Raw genomic sequence first — 22,700 nt, 5'->3', positions numbered from 1 at the left:
TGTTCAACTGGGCACCAAGTCCAGCATTTTCAAACTTGGATGCCTAGAGCTAGCTAGGCATTTACATTCATTCCTAGGCCCCAAAATCAAAGCGGCCTGATTTTCAGAGGCTCTGAGAACCCCCCAGCTCCTGTTGACATCACTGGAACCAGGCCGTTCAAACAGAACCCCTAGCAGCTATTGCCTGCAAATATAGGATGTAAAATATGAGGCACCGAGATAAGCACTTTGATTTCACTAGTCACCCTGCAGAGTGTCCCATGGTGAGACGCCTCTGGTTGTGTTCGAAATTGACCTGATCCGTTTGTAAATTCCTAACTTTGACAAGATCCAGGGCATGACTCAAACATGTTCCATCCCTGTGGAAATTAATGGTGTTGATGGAATCATTACAATCTGAAACTCCCCTCAGCAAACTGGTTTCACAACTAATGATGGTTCTTGGGAAAGTTACAATCAAGGCGGAGTATCTGGCCACCTATAAATATATGATCCAAACTCTCTCACTGGGATTTTACCACGCAATACAAACTAGACACAGGCCAACAGCCACTGTCCTTACTATGAAGACAGCAGGTACCTTTGTGTTCCTTGCTCTGGCATCTTTCTGCTGCTTCTCAGGTGAGTAACTTTTGCTGTAATCTGCTCAGGATCATATAAATGACACTTCAAATCGTAGGAAGCTTTGATGAAGGATAGGGTGCGTCCTTGAGGGGATTAAAATGTCATCCAGCTGGAGAAGTGGCTTGTTCTAAAGAGAACCAGAGCAGGATTAGGAAAAAGCTCCATCGTTTTTGCGTTCTTAGCATTTGTAACAAAACTGGCTTTTTGATGAGTATTTGTGAAATTGGCACTATGCATGACTTTGCCATTGGTGACTGGCCTTTTCTCCGGTAAATGAAAAGGATGGAATTCCATCAGCAGTGTGAGAGCATCCACTTTCACTCATTGTGATGGGAAAAAATATAATTCTGCCGTCAAAATACTTTGTTTGTGGAGATTGGACAATTTGCTGTCCAGATTACAAAAAAGAAAAACAAAAAATGGTAATTGAATTTTTGCACATGGAAGTCAAGGCCAGAACCAAAAATGTAAACTGGTTTTCTGAATTCCTGAAAATGGGAATTTTTCACCAGCTCTGTTAGCACTGAATGTATTTTCCCAGTAACCTACACTGGGATGTTAAGTAAAAGGCCGATGCTGTGGGGTTACCTTTTCTACCATGCACCCATTCATTGTGAAAGGGATGTACTGGCGAGTTCCTTGTGGGTTCACTGTGACACCAGGGAGAAAGATAAAACTATCTACAGCTTGTAATGATTTAGCAGGGGCATACTTATATCAGCTCTCCCGAATTGCCCCTCTGCTGAGCCATTATTAGTTGACTCATTTCTTTCAGGCATTGCAGTCAAAGTGGGGCTTGAGGAGGAATTTAGAGGGAGAAGTAGTGTGGGTTAGCTCAGGTGTTCCAAGTGTAAGTGGAGGTGTGGAAGAAAAGACAAAGAGGTTTGTGGGAGAAACAGCCAAATCTGATAGAGGTTGGCGCCCCTGGCAAGGCGATGGAGCGAAACATTTAGAGTCTAGCGCGGAGAAGCAGTAACTGAAGTGTCTTCAAGTCTTTGGTTTTAACAACATGAAAAATAACACAGCAAAGGAGAGAGAGAAAACGGGGAATGTACAGAAGTGTGGGTCTGGAATGGCAAATTCTACATGCCATGAAAAATCTGATCTATTACTAGCTAACAAGTTACATCCGTTGGGCCCATGAGTGCATTAGATTAGCTTTCATCCAATCTTTTCCATTATTTGAGTTTATGAAAGGAATACTTTTATCTTACATTTTCCTCAGGCTTCATAACATTTCATGGTTTGTGTCTGTGTTTGTGTTTTTGTCGCAGGTGTTGCCAGCAAAGATATAAATAAGGTTAGTCCACCTCTTTCTGCTAGATACGTTTCCAAAGCTAGCTTGTTAAAGCACATAAAAATAACATGAGAGGGCTGGAGACTTTAAAAGAAGATCAGAATTTCCCACCCCTCCCCCACCCCGGGTGTAGAACTGAGACTGTAAATCTCTCAGAGACGTAACTTCCATCATTGATAATGGGTGTAGCTCACAGCCAGGCTTTGGGATGCTTATCTGAATATATTTGGCCCAGAGATCTCATGAGATGCAGGTGAGAGATAGTGTGAGAGATGCTTTTCTCTTGGTATTTTACAGCTTTTGTTTCTGATCCAACTGGCACCCCACGCTGGTGACAATTAAAACCCAGGCAATTTAAACCCACTTTTTTGAATCTCCAAAAAAATGATTTGATTCAATATTTGAGCTGAATCATCTCAGTTCTTATTTTATGCAGACCCGTTTGCTTGTGCCCAGTAAAAGCCCACGTCCATAAGGAGCAATCCAAACCAGTAACTAGCTGGAACATTAATTCTGCGCAGTTTACATTTTCAGCCGTCCGCCTGCGAGGGCGTTGGCTGAGGTTCTGGTAGAGAGCGTAATATCCGGCTTGCTGAGAGCTTCATGCTTTGTTGACGTTCATCTCTCATAACTGAATCACATGCTGGTCGCTCTGCTCGGCTAGAATCACCACGTCTGCACTGAGCGGCCCCTTTTAGGGTTGCGTTCCCGCCTCTCCACTGGCTGCTTTTAGCTCATTCCACTGCCAGGCATGAGGATTTCCAGGAGGGTGAGTCGTTTGGGTTATAACCACGTACACTCTTCTCTCCAAGGTTGTAGCATAGAGGAACTGGGTCGTATGCCTTTAAATAGTTGGTGAGACAGCCTTCTAGTGGCCCTCACTATGTTTCAGAAGCCAGCACAGCCCTGCCGGAGCAGCAGTGTATGTACGTAGTTAGGCTATGCATGTTGCATGTAGTTAGTAAACCCAGTTCTTTGGACCCCGCTGTGTGGTTCTCCGTATTAAATAAGTTGTGGAAAGCGCTAAAGACAGGATAATGGACAATGAGGACTGGATGCTAAGACACAACAAGAATGGGTTATTGCCTCGAAAGGGCAAAGGTCCTGAAATTTTAACCACTCTGTTCAGAAAAATGTCAAGCTCTGATAACAGTTCTTAAATTCCCCCCCCCCCCCCCACCCACACCCACACACACACACACAGTAAGGGAGGAAGCGCTCCATGCAATGCTCTCTTTTAGGTTTTGCAGGATGAGTGCATGGAATTTTGGCCGCTCTTACGCAGTGGGCATTTCTATTGCAATAGAGATAACAACCCCGTCCGTGGCCCCGATGGCGAAACACACACCAACAAATGCGTCATGTGTAGAAAGATGATGTGAGTATGAGAAATAAACAATTGCATCAGAGTAGCTAAAGCAACAGCTCATGCTGCTAGACTGGTTGTTTTCCATGTCTCCTCTCCTCCTCCAGATTCAGTCCTACTCTCGTGGGACTTAATTCCATCTGTATGGCATAACCCCTTGGCTGAGGGATAATACTGCAACCTCTGACCCCCAGTTCAGAGAGGTTAGTTTCTGACTCCCCAAAACCTTCACTTCCCCCCCAGGAATCCCGTTACCCTTTGAAGCCAACAATGCAATGGCAGGAAATAACAGTGGACATGTCCAGAAAAAAATCAGTGCATGTTCTTAGCTTCTGGTTTTGCAAATGTGCCATTTAAGGGAAATTTGATATGGAACACGCCTGGCAGAAATGTCTGGGGGGAAAAGAGAGAGAATGGTGAGCAGCTGCAAATGGAGAGAGGCCAAGCAATTTGTGCAGGTGTCGCTAACTCAGAGCCTGAGTTGTGTCCCGTTGCCTGGCATTGCGGGAGTTAGGACAGGTTTGCGGGATGAGTCCCGTAGTCGTTAGCTATTTTGGTTTTCCAGCTGAGGTTTGTGCAACTCCCTGTCACTCACTGCCTCCCCTTCTTTCAGGGCAAGTCAAGTAAATAATGGACTAACGGGTCAAGGAGGAAATGTGAACAGAAGCCCAACAATAACGGTGAGGCTAAAGGTTATCCTGATTGCTACCAAAGCATGAAGGGTTTCTGTGTGCACCCAAAGGAAGAGGTTAGATTAATGTGTCTGGCCCAGTGGCCTTGTGTTGGTTACCTTAACTGCTATGATGGGAAACCCAAGCTCAGTTAATCTGCGAGTAAAGGGCCATAAAAGCCCATTTGCCCACAGGATGAGGACCAAAGTCTGTTGTTGTTACCATGCAGGCAGAACACCAGGTCTGAGCAGCGTTTGGCAAACCAGAATTCAAAGCGATACGTAATTCTGCTCATGGTCCCTCTCAGATACATGCCAGCCTGCAATGTACAGCCTGCGTCTGATCTAGAGCGTAAGCTCTCAGTGCAGGGATGGTGCCTTGTTCGTAAAGCTCCAAGCATGCTGCTGGCACTTGAGAAACAATTAATAGCAATAACACTGCGTGGAAGCTCTGACTAGGGCAGGGTGTGGGAGTAAGTCAGCCCTTATTGTGTCTCGTTTATCTCGATGACTTCCATGGCCGGCCCTTTTCTCACATGGCTGGTTTGCTAGGCAGTGCGTCTTTTGGTCCTTTTCCCCCTTTGCTTTTTTTATGTCCATAAGTGGAGTGGTTTGGGTCAAGGGGTCAGATCATATGGGTACCGTCCCCACTTCACTCTTTCTCTGAATAAATGGTGAAAGCTTTTAACCCTAGAGAGTCCAGGCTACTTTAAAAATCCACAAGGGAGATGGGGAAAGCTGTTCCATGAGAAATCTAATCTAAACTCCCCCGAGCTTAGTCAAGTGCGATCCAGAGAGAGGAAGGATGGTTCAATGGTGCTTGCCTGAGGCTCAGCAGACCCAGGGTCAAATCCCTGCTCTGCCACAGGCTTCCTGTGTGATCTTCGGCAAGTCACTTAGTCTCTCTGAGCCTGAGTTCCCTGTCTGTTCCCTACTTCACAGCAGTGTTGGGGGGATAAATACATTAACAATCATGAGGCACTCAGAGGTTATGATAAAGGGGGCTAGATAAGTACCTGATAGATCCTGGAAAGTTGTGAACAGTCTGGAGTGTTGTGAATTATATATGGAGATCATTAATAAACCAGAGGAGAGCAAAATCCAGACTGAAAGTGTTCGAGCAGATTGTTCTGCAGAAGTTGCTGGAGAGAGAGAGAGAGTGGCTTTGTGCTTTCATTCATAAAGTCACAGGATACAGGAGGTTAAATGACTGCCCCTCAGTCATGTGAGCCTGTAATGATGTTTTTGTTACCTGCAGTTTCAGCTCTTTATCAGTGTGTTCACTTGTGAGGGTTGGGAGAACTATTTTCCTAATTTAGAACCTATTCAAAAATTTTGGGTTTTATGGTTAGGACAAAGGGTCTTGCCCACACCCCTGTTTGAAACCAAGTTTATAAATGATAGCTGATAGAATAAAGGTGCAGGAACAAATTGATAAAGAGCAGCAAGTCACCAGGAGCAATGGGAATACATCCAAGAGTTGTGAAGGAACCTAAGAATGAAATGACTGAACTGTTAAAAATATATCAGATGGTTGGAGCGTAGCAAATGTTACACAACTTTTTAAAAGGCAGGGGAGGAGATCCTGGGAATTACAGACCAGTGAACCTTACTTCAGTACCAGCTACAATGACTGAAATGATGATTAAAAATAGAATTATCCAACACATCAGTGTGATATGACAAGGACCAATCAGCGTGGCTTCTGTAGAGGAAAACTCGTGCCTCGCTAATCTACTAGGATTCATTGGATATGTCAACAAAATAGTGTTTCAGACCAGTGACCAGATTTACCCACCCTCCTCCAAGCCACCTTCCACTTCTGCTGTTGGGCTTTTACATGTTTTGTTTGGTGTGTTGCATTGTGCATTTAGATTTAACTGCTTCTTAATCCATTTTAATGATATGTGCAGAATCAGGGCTGCTTTGGAGCTGTTTGTAAGTTAAATTGTTATCCCTGCTCCCTCTGTATGTTAAGAGTTTTGGGAAAAGTGCTAGAATACTTGCATTTGTTGTGCTGTAATACTTTCCTGGCGAGAGAGCCAATGTTTCCAAAAACTCAGCCAGTAGAACACGGGAAAGACCTTGCATGAAATGTTCTACTCCCTTCTGCAGGATGACTGCAGTGAATATCGATCACAAGTCGACGCGAACGGAGACCTCACCTGCACAAAAGAGAATGACCCTGTGCGTGACTCTTCTGGCCGGCAGCACAGCAACAAGTGTCTTATGTGTGCAAATAAGTTGTGAGTACAGAAACTTTCCTCCAAGTAACTCAAGCAAAAGGTGGAACCACGTGCTCCAAGTCGGAGCAACTCACGGGTATAGAGTCCCCACCCACGCTGTGCTTTTGAGATCCCTGAATCCAAGTGGCCCCACATGAGGTGCTACTGTGTAAGTCTCCAGCACCTGCCCCTCTTCCTCCTTCTGTTTGGTGCGAAGGCCCCGGGGCCAGGTGAGAAGCAGCAGAGCAGAAGTAAAGCCCAGGAGATGTGGGGTAAAGATCGAAAGTCACCTAGAGGGGAAGTTCTCTCTGCTATTGGCAGCTCCCGTAATGTCTTCCACTCATCTCCTGTGCCGTCCATATGTCCCCCACTCAGCTTCCTTGGTGCATCTGCAATTGCAGCACTGATATGAAGGCACCATCTCAATTGGGATGTAGCGTGCAGTGGGAACAGGGAAAAGAAATTCAGAGAGTAGCACAGAGCCACCAGGAACTTGTGGGTTTAATTAGGAGACGGTGGTGTGTGGTAGCATGGACATTTTGATGGGTGTACAGGGAATATGGAGGGGGGTTCAAAATTGTATTAGGCACTCTATCTGAATTCTGTTATGCCCCGAAGTAGTGTTTCTACATGTAGCTCAACAGAGGTGTTTCCCCAGCACACACCTGTCATGCTCACTGAGGGTGGGCAAACCTCCTGGGTGAGGGAAGTTGCAGATTTGGGAAATTGTCAGCATGCTTTGATGTGGCAGAGGGGTCTCAAAGCTCCTTTGACTTGGTATGAACCATATCCCAGTAATGCCATAACTGGAATCCGTGGTTTTTTGTAGGGTCATTCAATCAGGGCCGGCTCCAGGGTTTTGGCCGCCCCAAGCAGCCAAAACAAAAAACAAACAAACAAACAAAAAACCCGCGATCGGCGGTGGCAATTCGGCGGGAGGTCCTTCGCTCCGATTGGGAGTGAGGGACCATCCGCCGAATTGCCGCCGAATACCTGGACGTGCCGCCCCTCTCCGGAGCGGCCGCCCCAAGCACCTGCTTGAGAAGCTGATGCCTGGAGCCGGCCCTGCATTCAATTCAATCATCCACTCATGTTGTTCATGCAGCCTATGTCATGTATGAAGGTTAGGAACCCCTCCCCCCCCAAATCGGGCAGTACACAGCATACAGGCTATCTAGTTTCCATTCAAATTTTACCCCCCTTCCCACCCCCCCCCCCCCGCTCCTGTTTTTCAGTTGACTTGTTTGGTTGCGTATTTCACTCTGTTCTGCTGTTTTCTGCACTGGTTTTCTAGTGAATTTTTGTTCAGGCTTCAGTTGAGCTTTGGAACAAACAGGATTCAGCTGCAAGTGGGAGTCAGCCAGTCCTGGGCTCACCTTCTCTCCCTGTCCCTTTCTTCCAGCAAACAAGAAGCTCAAAGAGGCATCCATTTTGGGAGAAATACCCTACAACCAACTGTGAACAGCCTTCACGGGAAGAGCACGAATCAGGTGAGGGTCAGCTTTGTGCAGACTGCTACCTGCCCAGGAGCGCTTTCCCTTTACACTAAGGTAACGGACATACATTGATGCTCTCTGGACAGTGGCGCAGTCCTTGTGTACTTCACCACTGTGTGGAAGGAAACCCAGATTCTCCTTCGAATGCCTAGTGGCCTGGTATTTAATTTTATTATTTATTGTCTTGCTGCTTTGGTAGGAGATCAAAGTGCAGGTCATAGCCAAGGACTGTCGTTCTCACCAGGCTGGGAGTTCAGCGGGAGGACATAAGACATAATGCCCTTCGCAATATTTGGAAGAGTAACGTTCATGTAGCTTCCTGATGCCGGTCGTAGTTTCTATCTTGGGAATGGCATGATAGGCGCCATCGGAGCAAAGCCGGGAGGGAGGGGATCGGACAGGCCTGCGTAGCTATGGAGGTGGTTCCTGAGGATGGAGTGACCTGCACCGTTGAAGGCTGCACAGAGGTGGCGGGGAAGGGCAAGGAGAAAAGAGTTTTAATCAGATGAACGAAGGCGGTTACTCACTCTGAGCCTGATTCCGCCTCCATTGAAGTCAATGGCACAACTCCTGCTGGCTACACCGGGTGCGGCACCGCGCCCTGTCTCCCCGAGGAAAGTGGTTTCTGTGGTTTGAGCAGAGGGGGACCCAGCCTGGAAACAAACAAGGCAGTTGCTGTGTTCAGGATGAGAGAAACTCCTCGTTCAATGCAGTCTTGTGCTGACACACTCTCGGTCATGAAAATGGCCCTTCAGCTTGGATTTCTTTTTTGAGATATCCTTGTAATAATTTAGTGTTGTCTGTGGATTCAGCCAGTTTTCCTCCCCACCTCCCTTATATTCCGGTTATGTGGTTTTCAGAATGCAGCGAACAGAAACAAACTGCTTTTCAGGCCAGGCTGGTGAGCCATCTGCTGCGTTTTTACAACGAAAGTTTTGTGCAGCCTGAAGGTTGCACAAGTCTCACTGTTGGCCTTCATTCTTCCTCCTGGAGGAATTGTAGCCGATAGTTCTGGGTGGAGGTAACTCCAGTGGGCCTGCCTCCATGGTGACACCCAGGACTGCTCCAGAGCATGTAGAATCTACCTCCCCCTGATAGTCCCACGGTTTTAAGGGTCCTGTGTTCCCTGGGGACAGGAATTTTCCTGGCACTCTGATGTTTGGGGCCTGCAATTGGTTTTGGATCTTTTCCATGGATTTTTGTGTCCCTGCATTGATTGTAGCCAACGCTTTTCCATGGGAGACTTTTCTCTAGTGATCTTACATCTGCATTATATGTGTATCTGGTGTCCTCCTCTTTCCGCTCGTTCTGCAGGTGTATTTATCTTTGAGCCCATTCCCGTAACGCTCTCACCTTCAGCAAGTTCACAGCAGCTTTGTCACTCCCGGTCCCTATTCATTCCAGGAGTTGTCACAATGCAGGCCCGTTTGCTCTGCTCCCGAGAGCAGTGAGCAGTCCCTGTTTGTTCCGCCCCAATCCCCTCTCCTGTTCTGGGCTTTCACACCAGGTTTTGGGCTGGTTACATTTGGCTTTTGTTGTGTTGCTTATTACTGCACCGTGACCGTGTGCCACGGCTGGGTGATATTTGCTTTGTGCATTGTTATCGTTGTGCTCAGGCTGGCTGTGCACGGAGTTGCCTGCTTAGGGAGTTTACAGATAGAGGGAACTTCACCGCTGCTCTAAACCAACCCCATGTGCAAGCTGCTCTGGGTCCCACTCCCACTAATGCTAACATAGCAGGTCACACTGGGAAGCACTGAATGTAAGGCCCACTTCACCAGTAACCTGCACCATTGACACCAGTGCAAAGTGGGTGCATTCAGATTGGATAGTGTTTCTCACCCACACACACTCTGCACTGGTGGAAACAATGACACAAGGAGCAAGGCAATGGTGGATCAGGGCTCACAGAAGTCTTACCTCTGGTCACGCCACAGGTTCTGGTGCGTATCAGAGCCTGACCGGAACAGAATATCAGATGTGCTGCTCCTAGTCCCAGCCAGGAGTTTCATTGCTGATGCGAGGGTGGTTGGAGTGGCAGAAAGATCTCAAAGATTATAGAAGAGCCCAGAGGAAACCCCACATCCAATGTGCTTCTGTCCCTTTCACAGAACAGCTGCAGCCAGTCTGGTGGGACCTCTCCCTGCTCTGCCAATGGCCAGGCTGTTCAGGGCAATAGTGGACTAAATGGCGGGTGTGGAGGGTGAGTATGGAAACACATAGCTACTTCTGAATGACCCAAGCAATGGTTCGAGCTGCTGTCCCAGTCTAGCCCCCACCATGGTAACAGCCTGAAATCAGGCAAAGTTACAAGTTATGGCACTAACTCTTAGTGGAGAGAAATATTTCCAGCTTCTGACCCCCCATATCTGATCTGTCTGTCCTCCCAGAGAAATGTTTTTGATGTTAGCCAACAGTAACGATCCCCAGATAATAATGGAATAACACTAACCTAAGCTACAGTGGTTTGCACTCTGTCGAATATTGGAGCAACTTTTAAATGCACGGTGTCTCTCCGCCACCATGCCCACCCTACGCCAAGGAGCCGTGTCGCCACCGCTCATTGGGAAAGGCAGACAGAACTGGGCTCCAATTTCACTGATGCCAGCTATCCCCTGCAGTGGTCTCTTCCTTCCGAGAGCCAGGCTCATGCTGTTCTGTGATCGCTCCATCAAACAGCAGCATGTAGAGCACAGGGTCCCTGCGTTCCTACCTGGATGGGTGCTGGGTGTTCAGACAGGTGTGCTCATTGCAGTGAGTGACATCAGAGACTAGAGTATTGTTGCCCCTTTGGCCTGAGCACTTAGCCAATACGCGAGGCCTTGCAGGGCTGTTTCCACCAGGAGGAGACATTGATGATAAGAGTCAGGTTTACTCGTGGTGCAGTCTTGTTTCTTGCAGACATGTCCCCACTGTCCTGTTGCCCTGACCACAGGAGAATACTATAGCAGGCTGTTTCCTCACTCCAAAATCCCCTAGTCTGCCAGTTCAAAGGGCTCTGTGCCCAAGAAGCTTTGTCTTTCTGCCTTCTCTTTTCAGGGTCATGTTCACAACTCCCTCCTCCTCCTCCTCCTGGCTTTCTGCCTTCAGCACACAAAGCCTGCAACCAATCTGCTAGCCACTGTATTTGTAATCAGGGAAACCCCTCCACACACATGATTTAGCTCTAACCTGCCACGTGCCTTGGGCAGTCCCTTCATTGTTTGTACCTATCTCTACTCCGTAAACAAGTTTAATTGCTCCTTCCATCGAGTCTGAAAGAATACTGGGCACATCCACTGACTTCCACTCTGTCTGTGATTGTCTTTGGATCAAAGATTCCCCGATGGAAGAAATGACCCATGCCTGCTGATAGTGGGGGCGGGGAGGGGCAGAGGGAGGGCAGCCAGCTTCCACAGTGTTACTGACCATGCTCAGTCTGTGTGAGCATGCTCACTACAAGCCAAGCAGCAAATCTGGGGGTGGGGGGGAAGCATGTGACCCAGCATGTCCCCCACCCTGCCCATGAGTTGCCTCTGCCTGATGGCAGCCATTCTCCTGTTTCAACGTAACCTTAATGGAGATAATCCATATTAGGCTTTCTTTTCCAATGAGGGACCAAAGTCATTTGCCCAGTCCCCTACCCCTTAAAAAGACCAGACAGAGGGAGGAAAACACAATGAGAATGGAGGGGAACAGCTCCATAGAAAGCTTCGTTTTAGCGCCAAGCAGGTAGGTGACCTGGAAATTGGATCCTGAAGGTGTATTAGAGAAATCTCATCTAATAAGAACAGGCAGGAAGCTGATGTCTGTGCGTTCACCCTTGTTAGAGGCTTTACTGCCAGGGCTACACTACAAGAAGCTCATGCTCTACCTCTCCCTTCCTTCCAGCATGCAGCAAGGCACAGCTCCGTACGGTGGAGACTGTGGAACACAGTCTGGCAGCAACGGAAGAGAGAACCAAGGTGTTGGCAACGGCATTATCATTCCGGTAAATCTAACTTCACTCTCTAGCAAAATCCAGGAACAAAGGGGCAATCTCTAAGTGTCTAGTTGGCACTGGAGTCGCAAGCCATCAGCCCTGGTTCACAGCAGGGCTGTCAGGCTGATGAGGAGTCTGGCTAAACACTCATGAAGAAAGATTGAAAAGATGGGGATTGTCACCTTAAAAAGGAGATGGAGAACAGGGGACACGAGAAAAGTCTCTAAACTAAAGAATGGTTTAGAGAAGGTAGATTAGAGCTTCTGTTTTCCCTGTCCTCCACACAAGAACAAAGACACATTCATTGAAATGAAAAGGTGGCAAATTCAAAAAGGAAACACTTTTTCACACAATGCATAATTAGACAGTGGATTTCATTGCCACAGGAAGTCATTGAGGCCAAGCAGCTAGCAAGATTCAAAGAGGTTGGACCTTTATGTGGATTACAAGAATATCCAGCGTTATCACTAATGCTAACAAAAATTTTGGAAGAGATGTAAAACTTCATGGTTACCCTAATCTTTAGCTACGAGGGACTAGGATGAGGGCTAATGCGGGGGACAGACTGCCCCTATCTGCCTGCTGTTGGATTCAGAGATCTTCCTCTGAAGCATCTGGTACTAGGCACTGTCAGAGACAGAATCCTGGAGTATATGGACCTGGTGTCTGTTCAAATCTGGCAGTTCCGATGCTCCTATGTTCTATGACAAGCTCTGGGTTATAATGAACAAACCATGTTAGCGACAGCTTGGTTATATTTTCTAACAGAATTCCAGATGGAAGTGTGAAGGACATGGAGCGGCTTGTGATACAACAGGACTTTATTGAATAACTGGAATTGGTTTGGAGAGTAAAAGCCACTACCTAGTTTTTCGTGGGTCATCAGCAGGGTTAGAACCCAGGAACTCCAGATCCAAAAGCATGGGCCCTACCTCATGAACAAAAGGAGCAAATTCCATCAGGGGGCAGCGGTAGTAGGCTAATATGCACTTATGAGGTCCAGCCACTAGAGGGAGATATGCAACTCCAAGGAATCCTCTTTGATAGGATTTCAAATTGCCTTGGATATGAACACTGTCACATAAGGCAGATGATCTACGCAATGTGTTGAGTACAGGAAGGAGGCTAGCGGGGACCTGCAAAGGTCACAGTTGTCTGGTTTAACTTCATTAATTGCATGGAAGCGGGAGCAAATGGCACATTAATGGAATTAGCAGATGATGCTGTACAGGGAAGTCTTGTAATAACATTCTTCAGAACAGCATCCCTCGTTCTTTGTGTTCCCCAGAGCAATCAACGATAAAATCAGAAAATGAGAATCCCTTTCCCCGGTATTAATACCGGCAAGTTGGAGAGGATTTAAAATATTTGGAGCTATGCACAGTGATTATAGCTTAGAGCAGGGGTCGGCAACCTTTCAGAAGTGGTGTGCTAAGTCTTCATTTATCACTCTAATTTAAGGTTTCACGTGCCAGGAATACATTTTAACGTTTTTAGAAGGTCTCTTTCTAGAAGTCTATAATATAGAACTAAACTATTGTTGTATGTAAAGTAAATAAGGTTTTTAAAATGTTTAAGAAGCTTCATTTAAAATTAAATTAAAATGCAGAGCCCCCCGGACCGGTGGCCAGGACCCAGGCAGTGTGAGTGCCACTGAAAATCAGCTCGCGTGCCGCCTTCGGTACACGCGCCATAGTTGCCTACCCCTGGCTTAGAGGCTAAAAATCCCCTCTCTTCCAGATGTAACTCTCCTCCTCATTGCAAACCTGGCCAGATTGCCTCTTCACACAGCACTGGCTTTGAAGTGAGCTCTCGGGAGAGGGGAAGAGACTCCATTCTTTCTCCCACTGGTTTATTTGGCTACCTGAACTAGTTCAGAATAAAGTATGTATGAGGGAGACAGTGCCCCCTCCTGGCTGAATGCGCCATGTCTACTTAAGGGTTTGCAGGTGTGCAAGTGTTTGCAGGATTGGGGCCTAAGAATCTGAAACCTTTTAGGATCCTTTGAGATGAAAGAGTTTAGAGAAATTGCTTTTTTTTTTGTTTTTGCCATGAGTGTTTCCCCTCACCATGATGCATGTACATGGTAACTTGATGGCAGGGTTGACTTTACCTAAATGCTTCTGTCTTTATGGATGCAAGGAAAGAAGAGGGACACATGTAACTGCTCCTGTTAATCGCTCACAATTATTAGTGCATGTTCACATACCTCAGCTTGGTAAGGGTCAAAGGCCATGTGGGCGTGTGCCTGCAACATTGCCACCGGGGGCTTGGAATCCGCTTACGTCGTGCCAGTTTTAGAGCTCTTTCAATAAACTATGTGATGAGCTTGGCCCATCTTAATGCTCATAAATCATTCACAAAATGAACCTGAATCAACGTATATTTGAGGTGCAAGCAGCTGATATGAACAAATTTCAGCCTTGTTTGCAAGCCAAGTTGGTCCACTTGACATTCTTTATTTTGTTTGGTTGCCTGGTCACATGATCTTGTTCCTGCTCTCTGAATGGATGTCTGAAATTTTTTAAATAAGAATGACTCTCAGCCTCCTGGTCTGAATTCCTGACCAGTCAATATTCAGGCTACAATCCCTGAAACTTTCAGGATTCCTGGAAGTTTTTACAAATTAACCAGCATTGGTTTGAATACTCACACACAATGGCCAATATGGCCCCACAAGTAACAACAATGTGAACTCACGATACCTATTTTTTGATCGTTTTTAGTGTTATTTGACAAGCTCTCATCAGTTTTCCTTTTTGTCATCTGGTGGGTGCTGTCTGTCGGATGAGACAGATATCAAAGTCCCGATCCCTTGTAGGTAGGCAGCCACCAAACATCATAAGAGGTCAGTATAGAAAACACCCAGCCGTTTCTTCTACAGTAAATGTATATGCAATAATCCCCTGACATGGGATGTCAGCAAAGATGAAACCTGATACATTCAGCACTAATTGTACAGGCTTTTGCTACTCTAATAAAGGAATAACTCTGTTAGCAGGTAGCAGAAGTAGGCTGTTATCTTCTTATGTGAATCGGACCCTGAGAGAGACCTAACACACTGAAACGTGGTCTCAATAAAGATCAGAGGAGCTGTGGTGTGTGTGTTTGTTGTATGCAACATTGTACCCTAATGGTTCTCTGCTACTGAGGAGTGTAGTTGTAAATGAAGATGCTATGATTTTAATCCTTCTGGGAGGATAGGTCTCAAGTTCTGTTAAATCGCAAAAAAAAGTCTAACCGGATAAGGATGCAAAGAAACATCAGATATTATTTCACCCTCTTTTTAGGTGGACTGCAGGCGAATTCTGCATGGAATAAAGGGTGAAGCAATTCTCTGCAGAAATTCCTGGGAACCCATTTGTGGCACTGACGGAAAAACATACAGCAACAGATGCGTCTTGTGTTCAGAGATGAGGTGAGTATGAGCAACGGCTTCCAATACCTTGCCTTTCTCCTTTTACAAGTGTAATGGAGTAGTCCTTTCTCTCATGGCTAGCAGTGCGTGGTCCTTGGTGCCTTGCCATGAAACAAACAGAGCAGAAGAGGCAAGAGCGGAAGATTAAAACGATGACAGTCAATTACGATGCAACAAGCGTCCATGGCCCCTCCTGCCCCAGCAAAATGTGATTTTAAAAGTCCTCATAGACTTGGAAGCCCCAGCCCAGTGCGGTGAAGGTGCCAAGGACTCACCCTGGCTATGCTCCCGGGAGAGGGCGGTGGCACTGTAACTGCATGTCATTCCCTACCCTTTCGCCCTTCTGCAGGAGAACTGGAAACGGCATTACAGTAATGTCTGAGGGGGAATGTGCCAACGCTGCTCCAGCAAAGGTGAGGCTGCATTTCATACACAACGCCAGGGACTGCTCAATGCTTCTCGTTGTCATGGACAGAAGATAGTATTATTCGGGTTGTGGTGGGGCCTCACGGCCCCAGCAGGGATCAGGGCCCCGCTGTACGAGGTGCTGTACGGACATGAAGACGAAGGATAGTCCCTGCCCCTGAAAGGAGTGGTAGCATAAAACAACAGCATGTGGACGGTAACGGGTAGTCACTGCTGCCCGCTTAGCCATCCCTGCAGAGCTGAGACCGCAAACATAGTCTCCATCTCTGCCCCATCCTGGGTAGCTCAGAACTTGTCCTGCGGCTGCTGACTCTTCGTCCAACAGGCCCAGAGTGGCTTTGACTAGCTGGATTCCCGTCAGGCCGTTTTATCCACAAAGGGCCCAGTTGTGACTCACGTTTAGAACTGGACTGCAGACCTCTCCTTCCTATACTGTCTAAGGCCTGGTCTACACTACAGGGGAAATGTGATCTAAGCTACGCAATTTGAGTTACGTGAATAGCGTAACTCAAGTCAACATAGCTTAAAGCTACTTACCGTGGGGTTCATGCTATGCGGTGTCGCTCTCCCGTCGACTCCCCTTACTCTTCTCGATCCAGTGGGGTACAGGAGTCGATGGGAGAGCGATCTGCGGTCAATTTAGCAGGTCTCCGCCGATGCGTCGATCCCCCGGTAAGTGTAGACAAGCCCAGTCTTCCACCCCAAGAGAGAAAACCAGACATATTCTTCTTCAAGCTGAATATTTACATGGACATCTCCCAAACCTGGCACCCGCTGACTTTCCTTCCATTCTCAAACCCACAAAGAGAGCAGGGCAGGGGCGTTCTCCCAGGGTGACCGCTCACCCCAGTATTCTGTTGTGTCATATCAACAGGTCAACTGCAGTCAGTACCCCCAAACCAAAGGGAGAGTACTGTGCACCCGGAGCTCCCAGATGGTGTGTGGCACAGATGGTGTGACCCACAGCAGCGAGTGTATGCTGTGCGACCGAATCCTGTGAGTACACTAATACCCTCTTTGAAGCATATACTCCTCTGGGCAAGGCTGCTCTTCCTGCCTTTTTATTAAAATATAGCTAGCTAGCTCTTATATAGAGCTCTTCTTGTAGGTGGATCTCAAAGTGATATTCTCCCCATTTCACAGATTGGGAAAATGAGGAACAGTGAGGCTAAATGACTTCCCCAAGGTCACGCAGGAGATCAGTGGCAGAGCCAGGAATAGAATTCTGCTCCCCTGACTCCTGGACAGCTGGATGACCCGTACCTCCCTTGTGACTTTAGTAAAGTCATTTGAGTTGAGAGGAAGCCAGCTGGGTAAATAATGAAAAAAACGATTCCTTGGGTAATTCGTGTGAAAATTGTTGAATAAGTGACTCATCAAATGTTCTTCAGAGCTACTCTAGAAAGGGAGCTCTAATGAGTCAGGTAATCCCCCAAGCTGCATGGTGGCAGGAGAAGAGTTAATTTTCCTGACTTGTCTCGTAGATCGATTCAGTGCAGGTGATCTCAGTTTTCCTTCTCTGCCAAAGTCGTTATTTCTGAATTCGGTAATGCACCAGCTAAGCGTGTGGGATTGATGCTATCTAGTGGCAGCTGCCCAGAGTGGATGTTGGTTGGCTTGAGCGCTTTCCCCACTGGTGACCTTGGCACTTGTAGGGTCTTGAACCCTATGGAAAGTGGGTTTTTCATCCCATAGGACATGCTGATGTTTTAGTTTCTGCTCTGACGCGGAGCAGCTATTGAAACAGTTCCCCAAATGAGAAATTCTGGGACGTTTCCAATGGGAACGGCACTCTCTGAATGCTTGGGTGGGTCACGCTCCAGGCCCTACCTAGGCACTGTCCCGGCCGCTCAGTCTAAGAGCGTCTCTCCTAGGCAACTGTGCCAGATTTACTGAAAATACAAATACCCTGGCTCTCCTTTGCCCTCACCCCTCCAGTGGCAGGATCCCCAAACGTGACTGAGTTACACTGCACAACACGCCCTGTGAAATATGGGAGCACAATTATTCCTCTGTTTGCATAGAGAGAGCAGCAATGTGGCCACGGTCATTCCAGGGGCCTGCAGCTGAGCAGGGAACAGACTCCCACGTCCACATGTTAATGGGAGTTAGGCACGTAATGCCTTTGAGGATCCAGGCACCAGTCTTGTGTTTTAATCACACGACTGGCTTCCCTTTCTTTTTAATTCCTTGAAAGTGGAACGTTCCGACGAGCTTTCCTCAGCAGCAGAGCCAGGAGCATGTGATGCCGAGGGCGCAACACCTGTATACGGAAAAGGGGGACATCTTAAAATCTCCTCTCAGTTGTATGCGTAGAGTCTCCAGGGCAGTGAGATTAGATTGACCAGGAGCAGCTGAAGGGAAGAGAGCAGAGCCCTTAGGTGAATCATAGTGCATTGTGGCTGGCTTGGTTTATTTGAACTGACTTGTCACAGCAAACAAAGGTCCCCAAATAGAGGAATCTCCCATGTATTGAAAATCAGATCAGCCTCCTATGACCTTGTCTTGTTACAAACATACCTAGGAGAGTTCAAATGAACCCACGGGAAAAGTACATTAGCTCTTGCAAGCACAGGAAAGTTGGCACAGTGAGTGCTTGGTTGCTCACCTTGGTGCTGCTTGCTGTGCTCTGTGGCACATGACTAGCGCTTTTATATAACCTCAACTTCCTGGAAACCCTCTTATGGCCTCTCTTATTTCCTAATTGGGAGCCATTTGGGTCAGGGTCTCAGTGGTGCATGACAGCTACTGCAATTGATCATAGCTTGCAGCGTAAGGAACCCTTCCTTCTTCGGAAGCGAAAATAGGTATTTAACATTTGCTATAAGCAACAGAGGGTCCTGTGGCACCTTTAAGACTAACAGAAGTATTGGGAGCATAAGCTTTCGTGGGTAAGAACCTCACTTCTTCAGATGCGAAAGCTTATGCTCCCAATACTTCTGTTAGTCTTAAAGGTGCCACAGGACCCTCTGTTGCTTTTTACAGATTCAGACTAACACGGCTACCCCTCTGATACTTAACATTTGCTATGAAAATGTAGGGGAAAGTTGCTAATGGTACCTTCCAGTATCAGAAAGGGTGTCAGAAGCCATGGTGATGGGCCCAATGGAAATACAGAGACGTACAGATAGAGAGAATGAATCCTCCTCAAGTTGGGGAGAACTCAGACATTGTCCCAAGGAAATTGTAATAAATCCCATCTCTTGGAGTCTGAAATTAGCTAATGTGTGGTGACTTCTGGAGAGCTGTGACTCCCTAGAGGAAAGTGAGCATTCATCTTGTCTAATCTCTTCCTCTGACTTTTATTTCCCCAGGAAAACAAGATCTGAGATTGGTATAAAGCATATAGGAGCATGCGCTCAGGTTTGTCCAGCTCTTTTACTTATTAATTCAAGTGAGGCCAGATGCAAGAACAGTGTAGGTTCTCTGTGTCAAGTGCCATCGTTTTGTTCTGTGTTTGTACAGCGCCTGGCACGATACTGACCCAGTGCATGACTAGGGCCCGTAGGCACTACCGCTGTGCAAATAATTCACATTGGTAACATAACAATGATAAGACACGTGTCTACCAGACATGCCAAACCTGTGAAAAAAACACAGAAATTGGGCTTGTTTTTGGCTTAATTGGCTTGTGAGTTGCTTGTTAGCTAGTATTTGGCTTGTAGCTTGTTGCTTGTTTTTTTTTTTTTATTGGCTCCCAGCAAGCAGGGGCAAGGGGCAACAGGGGTAAGGGGGGGGAGAGTCAGGGGTGCACAGCAGGCCCACCACAGTCCCAGACTGCACACCGGGGGAACTAATCACATAGAGTGTTGTGATTCTTAGGGATTGGCTTGTTTTGGCCTTGTTTTGAAATGGGATTAGCTTGATTTTTGGCTTATTATGAAAGTCCGGGAGCTAATTTACCACGTGAAAGTTGGCAACTGAGGTGTCTATCTGCTGCTACGGCCCTAAAACTATGGGGAGAGAGACAGGAAAGAATTAGAGACAGAGCAAGGAAACGGGGTTTAGATCTGGATTACATTTAGGCTGGGGTTCAGACTGTTTTAGGGTTTTATACTACCACTCATCACCATAGTATCTGGGTGCTTTCCACGTAAAATCAATAGCGATGCAGAAGACCCTAGGGGACTTCAAGGAGTCCCTGGAATATCTCCCTTTTCGATGTCAAAACTCTGCTTGGAGTAGGGTGTTTTGAGGAGAAGGGGGTCGGCAGGGATTTGGGAATAAAAGGGGTTTCAGATTGCGAGCGTCACTTCTGGTGGAAAGGCTTTCTGAGAGAGTAAGGCTTTGCAACATTTCTAAATGGCCAGACCCTGGATTCACCTGATCTCTTCTGAAGATTGTTGCACAGTCAGATACCCCAAATGGAGAATGCTTTGTGCCTAGCTCTCACATGCTTCACGCTGGGTTTTGTGCTCTGCCTTGTCCCAGACGAGCGCCTCTCTGGGTTCTTGGTTTGGGCCTGATGCCAACCAATGAGTAGTTTGCTTTTTGAGTCAATGGTGCTGTAATCCCACGTGGATTAATAAATTGTTACAGCGCATCTCTTTCCTAGTACTGAAAACTCCAGGATTCTTTCTCTTGTCATAAGGCATTCACTACTTAAAAACCACACTCATGGTGCTTCACATTCTCTATTTTATACAACCCATCAGAAAAAAAACTTGCAAATCCAGTTTTTCTTTCTTAACCCTTTTTTTACATGATGGAAATGTTTACAGGGCTGCACCCAGACATTCTCAGCTCTCTTACAAAGCTGTTAGCTTTGTCAAGTCAATTTTCCCAACCAAAGACAGACTGATAATGTAGGAAGAAAGAGAAGACAGAAAAAGTGAAAAAAATAGGTGCTCGAGTCGTAAGTGAGTAACGATTGTTGTTAGCTTCAGGCTGAAGTTGTGTGTACTTCCTCTAGCTGGCAGGTTCCCAGTTTTCTTGACCGTTTTTGTGACCCACAATGTTGTTTCAATGTATAACACCAAGTGCACATTGTTAACACACAACAAATGAATGCATAAATCATAAGACCACGTGCCTATTTAACATAACAAGGCTCACGCAGTCAGATAGGGTCACCTCTTGCTCTGTCTCTCTCTTCCCAGAAGTAAAGGAGTTCAGACCACCAGCAAGTATCAAAGCAGAAGCGTGACAAAGGTACAGACAAAGATGCTCAGCTCCTGCTGCTGTGACGAGGGGCCATAAAAGCACCTAGACAGATATGTCCAGATTCATAGACTCGTACATTTCTAAGCCAGAAGGGACCTTGGCAATGATCTAGGCTGGCCTCCTGCAGAACACAAACCACACTGAATTTCACCCAGGGATTCTGAAGAAAGCCCAGATCTTTGCTTTGTTCATTATGGTCAGAGCACAGCCCCAGAACAAGGGTTTGCAGCCCAAATCCTACATGGTCTCTGGCACTTGGCTGGTAGGCTCTGCGGGGAGCCTTACCCACCCCTCTGCACCCAAAGAGAGGGGCCCTGCGATGTCGTTTCTTTGGGGGCGGTGATGGGATTTAAATGGGGACAGAGGGAATCCCTCCCCAGTACAGGTAACCAGGGAGGCTTGCAGCTGGGCCTGTGAGAGCGCCCAGGTGTGCATGGGTACTGGGGAGAACCCCCCGAGCGAACCATCCCAGCGCCTGCAGCCGCAGTGCAAGCCTTCTCAGGCCGAGCTGCCCAGGGGAAGGGAGGCGCAGGCTGCCTGCTTTGCAGAGCGCGTGTTGCTCCCTGGCCCCTCGTAATGCAGGGCCATGCCTGTGGGGCTAGATTCCCCCAGGAGGGCAGCGAGTTGGGCACTGTTTGGTTTTTCGAGCGCTCTTTAGAGAGGTTTTGCCCTCCAGGACGATGACACTAAGCGCTCTGTCTCCCTCTCTCTCCAGGGCAAGTCATGGAAGAATTGATGTTAAGCATCAAGGAAGTTGCTCTAATCCTCAGTGCTGCAAAACCTGCCTTCGTCCTCCTCCTACACTCTCTAGGGGACAGTCCGGCACTGGCTCAGGTGTAGGGAGATGGCATTAGATGGCCCAGTCAGTCTTTTCCCAGCTCTAGCTCCTCTGATTCTGTGGTCCCTCCGGGGAGTCCCATTCTCCGCTCTCCTCACACCACTATATCTCACTGTGCTGCTTCAATAAAGTAAACTCAGCAGAAACCTGTTACTTTTCTCCACTAGGCCTCCTTTGAGGGACGGGTTTAATCAGCACTTGATCTGTACCCTCCACAGAAGTAGCAGATTAGGTTAGTGGACAGCCCTCTCTCTGGATGGGTAGCTGGATTGAGCTTTGCCCCTAGATATTACTCTGGTGGGTCACATGAAGAGTCCGGGGGAGAATAAATACACACATGGGACTCCCAGTTACTGTAAGTAACCTGTGATGATGCCACGCCAAAAGGGAGGAAGCATGGTCTAGTGGTTACCGCATGGGCCTGGGAGTCAGGGGCTCGGGGCTCTGCACTGACGCGTTGCGCGGCCTTTGGTAAGTGACTTCGCCCCTCTGTGACTCTGTTTCCCACGTCTGCAAAAAGGAGATTAATAAAATACTTCCCTACCTCACAGGGCTGTTGTGAGGCTTCCCTGGCTTGTGTCTGTAAAGCACTTTGAGGTCTGCCGGGGACTGGCCACTATAAAACGCAGCGTGTGTTAATCTTAGGATGAGAATGATTCTTTTATTGTTGCCGTAGCAACCAGACGGCTCCCCCACTCCTCCCTGCAGTCTGTCCTCTGGCCATTGTGGGAGCTTCTAGTCTCGTCCAGACATGGGGTTGAGAGGCCCTGATTCTGGATGGAATTCAGAAGCATGAAGAGCACTAGCAAGCGGACAGCTGCTGGCGTCGCTGCAGGGTGGCCCAGGGTGCCTTTGGATCTCGTCTTCTGGGGCAGCCAGGTTGAAATGTGTTGCACGAGGTAGGGTCATTGCAACCATCGGACGTTTCTGGCTGTGGTCAATGCGTGCTGAATCAGAGCCCATCTCACTAGGGATTCATCATCTAAGAGCTGATTGGAATATGAAAATACGGCTTCCTTTTTGCATCCTCCTGGCAAACGCTCCCCCAGCAGTACTCACAATGGCAGATACTACTGGACAGCAGACAGTGCAAGGTGTAAAGGGCAGAAGTGATGCGAACGCACATGGGGAAGGACTTCAAGCACTACGTCCTAAGACCAATACTAGAGAAATGAAGAGGTACAGGCAAGGGAAAGGGAGCCTTGAAATGACATTG

General features: G+C 47.4%; 1 protein-coding gene across 3 annotated transcripts; it reads left to right on the top strand.

Annotated features, from left to right (window-relative positions):
• The first annotated feature begins 425 nt into the window (after positions 1-425).
• Positions 426-22,128, top strand: LOC101946694 (serine protease inhibitor Kazal-type 5-like). 3 transcript variants are annotated; one of them, XM_005299982.4, is made up of 14 exons: positions 426-621; positions 1,899-1,924; positions 3,163-3,299; positions 3,901-3,967; positions 6,073-6,203; positions 7,585-7,672; positions 9,790-9,881; positions 11,549-11,648; positions 14,930-15,057; positions 15,407-15,470; positions 16,358-16,479; positions 18,798-18,846; positions 20,586-20,634; positions 21,362-22,128. In XM_005299982.4, exons 1-13 carry the CDS (start codon positions 432-434, stop codon positions 20,586-20,588), a joined length of 1,197 nt encoding a protein of 398 aa, XP_005300039.3. In that variant the 5' UTR covers positions 426-431; the 3' UTR covers positions 20,589-20,634; positions 21,362-22,128. The 3 variants fall into 3 exon arrangements, with proteins under 3 accessions (XP_005300039.3, XP_005300038.3, XP_065411262.1); XM_005299981.4 differs by having other exon boundaries at positions 20,583-20,634; XM_065555190.1 differs by lacking the exon at positions 1,899-1,924 and having other exon boundaries at positions 509-625; positions 3,138-3,299; positions 20,583-20,634.
• Positions 22,129-22,700: the final 572 nt, after the last annotated feature.

Source organism: Chrysemys picta, chromosome 8, assembly GCF_011386835.1.
Source record: "Chrysemys picta bellii isolate R12L10 chromosome 8, ASM1138683v2, whole genome shotgun sequence".
In the NCBI taxonomy this organism is placed as follows: Eukaryota; Metazoa; Chordata; order Testudines; family Emydidae; genus Chrysemys; species Chrysemys picta.
Note: the sequence above shows the minus strand (reverse complement) of the source record. Positions and strands in the feature narration are given on the sequence as shown.